The 11,948-nt window shown below is 51.8% G+C and overlaps 1 protein-coding gene across 1 annotated transcript in view; it reads left to right on the top strand.

The window, feature by feature from the left end:
• The first annotated feature begins 5,458 nt into the window (after positions 1 to 5,458).
• Positions 5,459 to 11,948, top strand: part of CPAMD8 (C3 and PZP like alpha-2-macroglobulin domain containing 8) — a 40,208-nt gene continuing 33,718 nt past the window's right edge. The window contains exons 1-4 of the mRNA XM_082206832.1: positions 5,459 to 5,631; positions 9,798 to 9,949; positions 10,120 to 10,142; positions 11,045 to 11,210. Coding sequence (XP_082062958.1) covers positions 5,543 to 5,631; positions 9,798 to 9,949; positions 10,120 to 10,142; positions 11,045 to 11,210 — 430 coding nt within the window. The 5' untranslated portion in view covers positions 5,459 to 5,542. The remainder of the gene's footprint in view (positions 5,632 to 9,797; positions 9,950 to 10,119; positions 10,143 to 11,044; positions 11,211 to 11,948) is intronic.

The following is an 11,948-nucleotide window of genomic DNA, read 5'->3' as shown; positions in this document are numbered from 1 at the left end:
GGCTGCTGTCACCATCTGCAGTGATCATGGAGCCCAAGAAAGTAAAATCTCTCACTGCCTCCATTTCTTCCCCTTCTATTTGCCAGGAGGTGATGGGACCAGTGGCCATGATCTTCGTTTTTTTTTATGTTGAGCTTCAGACCATATTTTGCGCTCTTCTCTTTCACCCTCATTAAAAGGTTCTTTAATTCCTCCTCACTTTCTGCCATCAAGGTTGTGTCATCTGCATATCTGAGGTTGTTGATATTTCTTCCGGCGATCTTAATTCCGGCTTGGGATTCATCCAGCCCAGCCTTTCGCATGATGAATTCTGCATATAAGTTAAATAAGCGGGGAGACAATATACAGCCTTGTCGTACTCCTTTCCCAATTTTGAACCAATCAGTTGTTCCATATCCAGTTCTAACTGTAGCTTCTTGTCCCACATAGAGATTTCTCAGGAGGCAGATGAGGTGATCAGGCACTCCCATTTCTTTAAGAACTTGCCATAGTTTGCTGTGGTCGACACAGTCAAAGGCTTTTGCATCGTCAATGAGGCAGAAGTAGATGTCTTTCTGGAACTCTCCATCTTTCCGATTAGTTCTACTTTTAGTTAAATGCTTTTTTAATTTACTCGATTTATTTCCTTGCCCCCCACCCGTGACTGAGCCCCTCCACCTGCCACAGCAGGGTGGGGCTTGGATTGGGGGACCCGAGAGAGGACGTCAGGCGGAAAGAAGGTTCGATTTGGCCAAGGGCCCGGTGAAGGCTTCCCCCGGCCCCCGGTTTGCTGACTACGCTTCTCCGTGAGCTGGCCGGCCTGTCATCACATTTTGGAGGGCCTCGCCTGCGGCAGATGGGCTACTCCAAGCGCCATTCGCACCTGCAGCTGTGAGCTCATGCACTGGCGACACCCAGGGCCTCTCCGCCCGGGTGCCAGTGTGACTGCATACACTTTAACATTTCTCCCCTGAAAAGAGGGACGTCCTATTCCATCCCCTCCAACGTTTCTCCCCTGAAAAGAGGGACGTCCTATTCCATCCCCTCCAACGTTTCTCCCCTGAAAATAGGGACGTCCTTTTCCATCCCCTCCAACGTTTCTCCCCTGGAAATAGGGACGCCCTATTCCATCCCCTCCAACGTTTCTCCCCTGAAAATAGGGACGTCCTATTCCATCCCCTCCAACGTTTCTCCCCTGAAAATAGGGACGCCCTATTCCATCCCCTCCAACGTTTCTCCCCTGAAAATAGGGACGTCCTATTCCATCCCCTCCAACGTTTCTCCCCTGAAAATAGGGACGTCCTATTCCATCCCCTCCAACGTTTCTCCCCTGAAAATAGGGACGTCCTATTCCATCCCCTCCAACGTTTCTCCCCTGAAAATAGGGACGCCCTATTCCATCCCCTCCAACGTTTCTCCCGTGAAAATAGGGATGCCCTATTCCATCCCCTCCAACGTTTCTCCCCTGAAAATAGGGACGTCCTATTCCATCCCCTCCAACGTTTCTCCCCTGAAAATAGGGACGTCCTATTCCATCCCCTCCAACGTTTCTCCCCTGAAAATAGGGACGCCCTATTCCATCCCCTCCAACGTTTCTCCCGTGAAAATAGGGACGTCCTATTCCATCCCCTCCAACGTTTCTCCCCTGAAAAGAGGGACGTCCTTTTCCATCCCCTCCAATGTTTCTCCCCTGAAAATAGGGACGTCCTATTCCATCCCCTCCAACGTTTCTCCCCTGAAAAGAGGGACGTCCTTTTCCATCCCCTCCAACGTTTCTCCCCTGGAAATAGGGACGCCCTATTCCATCCCCTCCAACGTTTCTCCCCTGAAAATAGGGACGTCCTATTCCATCCCCTCCAACGTTTCTCCCCTGAAAATAGGGACGCCCTATTCCATCCCCTCCAACGTTTCTCCCCTGAAAATAGGGACGTCCTATTCCATCCCCTCCAACGTTTCTCCCCTGAAAATAGGGACGTCCTATTCCATCCCCTCCAACGTTTCTCCCCTGAAAATAGGGACGTCCTATTCCATCCCCTCCAACGTTTCTCCCCTGAAAATAGGGACGCCCTATTCCATCCCCTCCAACGTTTCTCCCGTGAAAATAGGGATGCCCTATTCCATCCCCTCCAACGTTTCTCCCCTGAAAATAGGGACGTCCTATTCCATCCCCTCCAACGTTTCTCCCCTGAAAATAGGGACGCCCTATTCCATCCCCTCCAACGTTTCTCCCGTGAAAATAGGGATGCCCTATTCCATCCCCTCCAACGTTTCTCCCCTGAAAATAGGGACGTCCTATTCCATCCCCTCCAACGTTTCTCCCCTGAAAATAGGGACGTCCTATTCCATCCCCTCCAACGTTTCTCCCGTGAAAATAGGGACGTCCTATTCCATCCCCTCCAACGTTTCTCCCCTGAAAATAGGGACGTCCTATTCCATCCCCTCCAACGTTTCTCCCCTGAAAATAGGGACGTCCTATTCCATCCCCTCCAACGTTTCTCCCCTGAAAATAGGGACGTCCTATTCCATCCCCTCCAACGTTTCTCCCCTGAAAATAGGGACGTCCTATTCCATCCCCTCCAACGTTTCTCCCCTGAAAATAGGGACGTCCTTTTCCATCCCCTCCTGCGTTTCTCCCATGAAAACGGACGTCGTACGGGAAAGTGGGACGTTTCAGTATCAAGTCAGGAACTGGGACGTCTTCTGTAAAACCGGGTCTGTCCCTGGGAAATAGGGGCACTTGGAGGATATTTTAGGGAGCAGGCTAGCAGGCGGGGCCCATGACTTACACCAGAGGAGCCTACACAACACAAAACACTGTTGCTGGATTTAGGTTTTACCTTATTTATTTTTTACCTTATATTTTGGAAATGTACATCCTGGTTTTTCCCCCTTTCATTTTTTGGGGGGCTCCCTAACAGAGTGGGGCCCGAAGCTATAGCTTGTGGAGCTTATACGTAAATCCGGTACTGGTCTGAGGAGAGTCCGGAGGCCGCACTGGGAATCTGGAGGGCCACATTCGGCCCCCAGTGTCCTTCGCCCTAGGCATGGGCCCCCTCAGCTGACATGATCATGAGTTTATGCCCTGAGAAAGAGGCATATCGGAGACCCCCCCCTCCCCATAACACTTTATGCCCAATGGCTAATTCCCCATCCGTGCCCCCCCCTTAAGAAATCCACCGTTGGTGCCAAATCCGAAAAACGCCGCAGAAAGGGATTTATATTTCCCCGTTTGAACAAAGCCTGTCTCCAATTTTGTCCACGCGTTTTGCTCATATCGAAACCCTTGAGAGAGGGGGGTGGGAAAACCGAGAGACGGGGTGGAGCCGCCCCCCCCCCCGAATCCTGACTGCATGAGGCAAGCGTCCTTCCGCACTCCCCAGTCAGGGTCTCCCCCCGCCCAATTCCAGCTTTGAGGAGTTCCCATTCCCACGGAAATTGGGGGAGGAAGGCAGCCAAGGCTTTGGGGGGGGTGTCCTTTGGGGATCCCCCTCCTGGGCCTGAGCTAATGGTTGGTATTCCGAATTATGAAAGGCGTGTATTTATGACCCCCTAATTCCTTGACCCACCCAGCAAGGAGGAGGGGAAGGGGCCCAAGATATCCCTTGCTGGGACGCATCCTGGCAACAGGCCGGGTGGTGCGGCCTGGAGCCAGCAGAGGTTCTCTGCATCGGCTTTTTCCAACTCCCAGCCAAAGCTCGCCTCTTCCTCTGGTGGTTCCCAAAAAGAGCACCGCAGGACTCGAACCCGCAGCGACTCTTTCCCCACTGAGTGCTCAGAGGCAGGGCCCCGTCCCTGACCGGCAGGGAGGGAGAACATGGTTTGTATCCAACAAGAGCCATGGATTTGCCGGATCCTCTTTCGGAGACAGCCGGATCGGTGGTCATCCTGAGGGAGCGAGTTCCACAGGTTAACGTGACGCTGAGCCAAGCGTCGAATTGCAAAATTGTAGAAATGGAAGGGCTGCCCAAAATAATTTTCAAGGAGGGGGCTAGGCTCCCCCAGTATTCCACCACCTTCTCGTAGCTGTGTTAGGCCCCAATGTTGGGTGGAACCTGGCAGCTATGACCCCCCAGTGGTCATCTAGTCCAGCCCCCCTGAAATGCAGGAATCCCAGCTAAAGCGTCCATGACATTTGCTTAAAAACCTCCAAGGAGAGGCCACCACCTTCCATCCCAAAGAGCGCTGACTGCCAGAAAGTTCTTCCTGATGTTGAGTCGGCATCTCCTTCCTCGGAACTGGGCGCCACGGGTTCGAGTCCTGCCCTCCAGGAGAAAGCAAGCATGCCCCTTCTTCCATGTGACACAGCCCTTGAGATATCAGAAAATGGTTCTCTCTCCCCTCAACCTCCTCTTTTCCAAGTTGAACATCCCCTGCTCCTTCAACCGTTCCTCATCAGGCTTGGTTTCCAGAACCTGAGGACTAGAAACCTGCATTGTTTTCGCAAAGCTTTAGCTAAGCGGCGGAACAGGAGCTTCTTGCATGCGATATATATCAGGCCATTGGTTTTAATCTGGTATATATGGATACATCAATGTATATCTTGAGGAGTGTCCATAAAAATAGCCGTATTTCTTTTAATTTGGTATGTATTGATCCTTAGCGATATCGATAACTATCGAGAAAAGCAGGCATGCTTCTTTAATTCTGTAATCACAATGAAAAGGTACTTTGCATTGGGTAGGAACGTTTGTTTATATTTTGATAACAATCAATTAAAGCAGACAGATTTGTTTCCATCTGATATACATGGATACATCAATGTAAATATTGATGAGTGCCCATAAAAATAGCCATATTTCTTTTAATCTGGTATGTACCCATCCTCATTAATGTCGATAACAACAGTGGTACCTTGGTTCCGGAAGTCCGTTCCGAAACCAAAGCGTTCCAAAACCAAGGCGCACTGCTTTCCCATAGAAAGTCACGCAAAACGGATTAATCCGTTCCAGGCAACCCCTAAAACAGCAACTTAACGTGGATTTTACTATCTAGCGAGACCATCGATCCATCAAACGAAAGCGAGAAACAATGTGCCGTACTAGAAAATAAACAAAACATTTCTGTATCAATAAAAACAGTCAATGAAAAGATGCTTCGAGCGGGGTACCAGCTTCCCGCTACGAACTTTTGCGAAGAGAGATCTTGCAAAAAAAAAAAAAAAACGTGGTTCCCAAAGTTGGAGCGGCGCTGCTTCGGAGAATCACGATTTTTACGCGCGGCGCTTTTGCGCGCGGAAGGAAGGAAGGAAGGAAGGAAGGAAGGAAGGAATCTCCTGGGAGAGGAGGGGAAGAAGAAGGAGACCCCCGACCCTGCTGAGCGGGGACCCCCGGGGGTCTGTCGCGCCCCTCCCCGCGGCGTGGGTCCTGCGGGGCGCGCGCCTCCCCGGAACAAAGGGAGCGCGCGTGGGAGGCGGAGCGCGGAGGCGGAGGCATCGGCGGGCCGCCCCGGGCCGAGGCGGGGCTGGAGGCGGCCGGGCAGCGGCGGAGGCGCAGGGCCGGGGCAGAGGCGCTGCTGGCCGGCTCGGGCGTCGGCGGCCTCCCGAGGGAACAAAGGGCGCCCGGCCATGCCTCCTCCGGGACGCGCGCCCTGGACGCTGCTGCTGCTGCCGCTCTGCAGCCTCTGCGGGATCTGCACCCCGAGCCCGGACAGGAGGTGAGGGAAGCGGCGACCGAGAGACCCCGGGGGTCCCCAAGGCGCCCCGGCCCCGGGCTCCGGAGCGCGCGCAGGGAAGGAAGGAGGGGAGCGCTCCCGAGCGCGTGCAGAGTGCACAGGGGTTCCTGAGCGCGTGCAGAGTGACCTCTCGCTCGCCTCCGGGAAGCCCTCGCTGCAAAAGAAGCCAGGGGAGCTCTCCTGAACATGTGCAGAGAGCCCAGGGGCTCTTGAGCATGTGCAGAGTGACTCTTGCTCGCCTCTGGGAAGCCCTCGCTGCAAGAAGCAAGGGGAGCGCTCCCGAGCGCGTGCAGAGTGCCCAGGGGTTCCTGAGCGCGTGCAAAGTGACCCCTTGCTCGCCTCCGGGAACCCTGGAGGAGGCAGAGGGGGAAGAGCCAAGAGGAGTGTTCCAGAGCATGTGCAGAAAGCCCAGGGGTTCCTGAGCGCGTGCAGAGAAACCTCTTCCTCTGCTCTGCGAATTCTTCAGGGGGAAGAACCAGGGGGGGGGGCGTTCTGGGGCATGTGCAGAGAGCCTTCCTCCTTGCCTCTGGGAGGCTGCAGAGAGGACTGAGCCCAGGCTTTGTTCCTGAGCATGTGCAGAGAGCCCTCTTCCTCGTCTCCCAAACCCAACTGGGCTGATGGAGAGGAGCATCTTCCTGCCTCAGGTGCTGGGTGGAATTTGGCCGCATCCTGCCGACCCACGCAAAGGATGGGGGTCCAGGAAATGCCCCCCCAAGCCAAACTGCACCCTGGCCGGCCCAACAGAGCCCCTAACTTCCATGCACAACATTGCGCCATTTTGGGGGGTGCCGTATAATTTTGACTCCCGCTTTGCGTTCCCCCAGCACCCTTCCTTTGCCCTAACGGGGTGTGTGGGGAAGGGCAGGGGACCCCCCCCATTTCCGAACTGGTCCATTAGGACGGAACAGCTCTCCTCTCGCCCCCAATCTGACGGCCGGTTTCTGGGCCTCCCCAGCAGGGAGTGCTGTTTTCGCACTCGGATCCCCGCTGCCGGGCTTCCCAGGAACTAAAGGAGCTCCCTTTGGCCTCATCCAGCGGCCCAGGCTCCCCTTAGGATTCCTAAATGGAGCCTCCAGAGACAGAGGCAGTCTATCTCAGAGGAGAGGAAGGCTTAATCCTCAAGGCTAGGTCTGACGCGTGGCTTTAAAGAGGCCAATTCACGGCGGACAAGGCTGCCCATGGCTATTACGCTCCGGTGTCCCAGAATCGTAGGTTTGGAAAGGGACCCCCAGGGGTCATCCAGCCCAACCCGCTGCAGAGGCAGGAATCTCAGCTCAAGCGTCCATGGCTGATGGCCTTCCAACCTCTCTGCCCCCTCCCATCCCACATCTCTTGGCCGTCAGAAAGTTCTTCCGGGTGTTGAGTCAGAATCGCCTTGCTTGTCGCTTACAGCCATGAGTTCGAGTCCTACCTTCCCAGCTCCTTCGACCGTTCCTCATCAGGCTTCCAGACCCTTGACCCTCTCGGTCTCCCTCCTCTGCCCACCTTCCAGCTTCTCAACATCCGTCTTAAATTGTGGTGCCCAGAACTGGACACAAGATTCCAGGTGGGGTCTGTCCAAGGCAGAATACCTTGGCGTTCATGACTCTCCTTCCTTGAAGGTTTTTAAGCAGAGGCCGGACAGTCCTCTGTCTGCGATGCTTTAGCTGAGATTCCTGCATTGCAGGGGGCTGGACTGGATGACCGCTGGGGGCCCCACGTCCAACTCTAAAATTCCACGATAGTCTAACCTCTGCATAAACGTCGCGCAAGGAAAGCAAGAGAAATACTATGCAATACTCAAAATAGTCCGGCATGAAAAGCCCCAAACCCGGTTCCATGGGTGACACTGAGTCAACTCCCTGGGACAGTTTATTGTTGTACATATTTCTAAATTTAGTGTTGTATGTTGTTTTATTTGTCTGTTTTAACCATATTTGCACAGCGGTTTTTAATGTTGTGGGTGTCCCCTATTTCAGAGGCTTCTACTCTGCAGCCTCTTATAGTTGTTTTATCTGCGAGTCTTTTAGTTCTTACGCTCTTACAGTTGTTTTAACTGCGTGTCTTTGTTGGTTTTTAGCTCTTATCTGTTTTAATTATTAGTTTTTTACCCATCCATTGTCTGTGCTGTATTTTATTCGGATGTTTTATGCCTGTTTCCTTGTCCTCATTTGCCCTAACAATTATCGGTCAAAAATCCCAACTGCTATTTTATCTATATGCTTTTCTTAATCCTGGTCTGTGACCGTAATAAAGTTCATTCATACTGTGTGATAAACCGGCCGTCCAGGAAGCAAGTCCTAAAGTTACAAAACTGGAGATCTCCCGTAAGCTGGACAAAACCAGCCAGTGATAGCTCAGCCGGTCGAGCGCGGGGCTCTTAGGGTTGAGGGTTCGAGCCTCACGTCGGGCGAAAGACCCTTACACTGCAAATATTTCCTCGGTTTTTTGCCCTCTCGCTGCCCCGCTAGACCGGTCAAGGTTTTGCAGATTTGAGCTTCTCATTGCTGGTTTCTTGATCTGGGCCGGTCCTGAGCACTGCCTGTCGTCTGGGAGATCTCTTGCAATGAGATCTCCATGGCGATGGATCCCGCTGAGGGGGCAGGAGTGTGCAATGTTTGGAATTTGGAGGGGAGGAGGGAGAAAGGCAGCCTTCCCTTCTCCCGGGGCGCCTGTTAACCTCCGGCGAAAGAGACCCGGCTGGCGAAGCGGAATTATGTTTCCAAAAGCGCATGACGCGAAGAGCTGCCTTGCACGAAGACGGCCCATTGGGGATGGGAAGGGCTGAGCAGCGGGGAGAGGGGCTGCGGAGGAGAATCACGACCGGAGAATTTGAATCGCATGTGTGCGCCGTACAATGTGCGGCATGTTACTGGTGGGTTTGGACCAAAAGACGCAGCACAAAAGGGGAAGGCAGCGAGGCGGGAAGAGGAAAGAAGAGCGCTCGGGCAAAGGGGGAATAGTTAACTTTGGGGGGCCTCCCCAGGGCTGGCGGGGTTTCTTCTGTTTCCATGTATTCTGCCCCACTGATGACACAAATGCAATAAGGGTTAAGACTGGACCACCGTCTACATGCCGTTCCGCTTTTTAAAGTTGTTTCCACCTGAAAGGGCTGGGAAGAGGGAACAGGGCTTTGTGAGCGGGGAGAATCGGTGGCAGAGAGAGTTCAGAATCAGAGGCAGGAGCAGAAGCAGGAGAGGAGAGAAGCCAAGAGGCAGAGAGCGGTTTCTTCCCCCTCCTGCGGCAAGAATCTCCCTTCCCTACTGGTCTCCCAGGGCCCAGAGCGCCATGAAAAGGCCGGAGGAGAGGTGGGCTTGCTGGCAGGCGCAGTCTCCGATTGCTTGGGGGAAAGCCCCGGAGAGAAAGGGGAGGCAAGGAACTTCAGTCTGGGCTGCTGATTTTGTAGTGAAAGCCCAGTAGACCTGAAGGAGCGTCTCCACCCCGGACACCGGGGTCCCTCCCTGTGAGAAGCGAGGTTACAGGGAAGCAGGCAGAGGGCCTTCTCGGTGGTGGTGCCCGCCCTGTGGAACACCCTCTCACCAGATGTCAAGGAAATAAACAACTATCTGACTTTTACAAGACATCTGAAGGCAGCCCTGTTTAGGGAAGTTTTTAATGTCTGATGTTTTATTGCAGTTTTAATATTCTGCTGGGAGCCACCCAAAGTGGCCAGATGGGCAAGGTAAAGGGACCCCTGACCATTAGGTCCAGTTGTGGCCGACTCTGGGGTTGCGGCGCTCATCTCGCTTTATTGGCCGAGGGAGCCGGCGTACAGCTTCCAGGTCATGTGGCCAGCAGGACTGAGCCGCTTCTGGCGAACCAGAGCAGCGCACGGAAACGCCGTTTACCTTCCCGCCGGAGTGGTACCTATTTATCTACTTGCACTTTGACGTGCTTTTGAACTGCTAGGTGGGCAGGAGCAGGGACCGAGCAACGGGAGCTCACCCCGTCACTGCGGGGATTCAAACCGCTGACCTTCTGATCGGCAAGTCCTAGGCTCTGTGGTTTAACCCACAGCGCCACCCGCGTCCCAATTATTATTATTATTATTATTATTATATGAGGATAGAACATGGAGCCTTCTGCCTGCCAGGCATCTGTTCTGCCGCAGAGCCTTTCTTCCAGAGCTGCCCCTTCTCACTTCCTCCCTCTCTCCCTCTTTTCCCCAGGGGCTACTTGGTGGCCGTGCCCTCGGTCTTCCGGGCAGGGGTAGTGGAAACCATCAGCGTGGTCATCTTCAACCCGGCCAAGGAGACGACAGTTCAGATCCAACTGACGGTCAAAGGAGAGACGGTGGCGCGAGGGCACGGAACGGTTTTGGGTAGGCCCCCGTTTACGTACGTGCAAAGGGCGCCCGGGCACGGCTGGCCTTGAGGCCGGTGTGTCTGTGTGTGTTGAATATTGTAGTTAAATCTGGCGTGTTGGCACGATATGGTTCGGCTTTTTGAATCTTGCATTTTCTCTCTCTTTTTCTCTCCGGCGTTTTTGTAGGCAAAGGAACCATCAAGCTCAAGGTGAGTACAAACCGGGGGGTGGATTAAAAAATAAACGATTTTTTTAAAGATAAAAAATCGGGTTTTTAAAAATAAAAAATCGGATTTTTTAAAAAAATTAATTAAATTGGATTTTAAAAAATAGAATGCTTTCGGAGGAAATGCCTTTCTAAAGATTTTCTAAGTTACCGGTACATTGTAGCCCAAAGGCTATTCATCAGGAAATGATTTGTTTTAAGTTTCTTATGTGCTGAAGCTCAGGGTTTTTTTAATTGTTTAACTGCAACAGTTAACAAACATGGATACATATGCTATAATGTTATTTTTTCAGCTAAATAGTTACTAAGGAAATGATTGTTTTTCTCCTTCCAATAAAGTGCAGCAGAAAAGTTGTCCAAAAAAAAAAGCAGTTAACTCATGAAACCTCACCATAATTTCATAATTATCTGTCTATGTGTTTCTAAGAGTAGAACCAAATCTGTAATTTCTGATATAACTGCAAAAACTACTTATTATTCCAAAAACGAAGCCTTCATCCGGATGTAAATATTAAGATTATACCAGCAAGAATAATGAACCTTTCTGTAAAAAAAAAAAGATTTAAATCAAGTCTCACTGACTAGTGATTTAAATCGATTTGATTTCGATCAAATCCACCCTGATGCAAATGGGTTGGCAGAAAGAGCTCTTATAATCCCTGCATTCAGGTCGGTGGGCATGGCAGATTCCAGTGGCAGCAGGTTCCGCAGGCTAACCACGCACTTCCTTTCCCCCCGGCGCTATACCAGGGAGGGAGAAAGCGCATCTGATTTTATAAACTCCTGGCCTTCTCTCTGTCCTGGGCGTTCCAGCTGAGATCCACGATTCTAAGCTTCGTCGGCGCCTGGCGCGGCGCTATAACTCCCTTTTGCCTTCCCGACCAGGTGCCCCCGGGGCTACGGGGCCAGGCTCACCTCAAGGTTTGGGGCAACCGTCACTTGGCGGAAGAGGGCTACATTTTCCACAACCACACCACGGTCACCATCGACAGCAAAGGGGCCTCCGTCTTCATCCAGACCGACAAACCCGTCTACAAGCCCAAGCAGAAAGGTGGGCGATTGCTCTTTCGTGGGGGGATGTTCAGGGTGGCAGGAGAGGATATATTGCTTAGTAATATCCGCCAGCTCTCCAATTCCACAATTTGTGAATGCTCCTTTCCTTCTCTCCCTCTATATAATTATTATTATTACTATTATTATTATTATTATTATTATTTATTATTATTATTTGTACCCCGCCCATCTGGCTGGGTTTAGCCACTCTGGGCAACTTCCATAGAAACCAAAAAAACACTAAAATATCATACATTAAAAACTTCCCTGAACAGGGCTGCCTTAAGATGCCTCTCTCTCGATTTCTTTTAAAATTCAGTTTTACGTTATACAATCACCGTATTTTTCGCTCTATAAGACGCACCAGACCACAAGACGCACCTAATTTTTGGAGGAGGAAAACAAGGAAAAAAAATATCCCTCTTGCTGTTCTGGCTTCCGGGATAGCTGCGCAGCCTGCATTCGCTCCATAAGACGCACACACATTTCCCCTTACTTTTTAGGAGGGGAAAAGTGAGTCTTATAGAGCAAAAAATACGTTAAATTCAAACATGAACCGCCAACATTTAGGATGCCCTGAACCCTTAGACTTCCCTCCATGGCTTCCATTATTATCAGCCTTTTAGCTGTTGCGTCTTATCATTTCTCCGTTTTACTGAAAACCATCCCTTTTCCTTTTCACCCTCGTTTTTAATACATTGCAAGTGTCCCTAAAACCCTGCCAAAGTTTTCAGCT

The sequence above is a fragment of the Podarcis vaucheri genome (genome assembly GCF_965113315.1).
Source record: "Podarcis vaucheri genome assembly, chromosome: 18".
NCBI classification, from domain to species: Eukaryota; Metazoa; Chordata; class Lepidosauria; order Squamata; family Lacertidae; genus Podarcis; species Podarcis vaucheri.
This window is presented reverse-complemented; position numbering and strand designations above follow the sequence as displayed.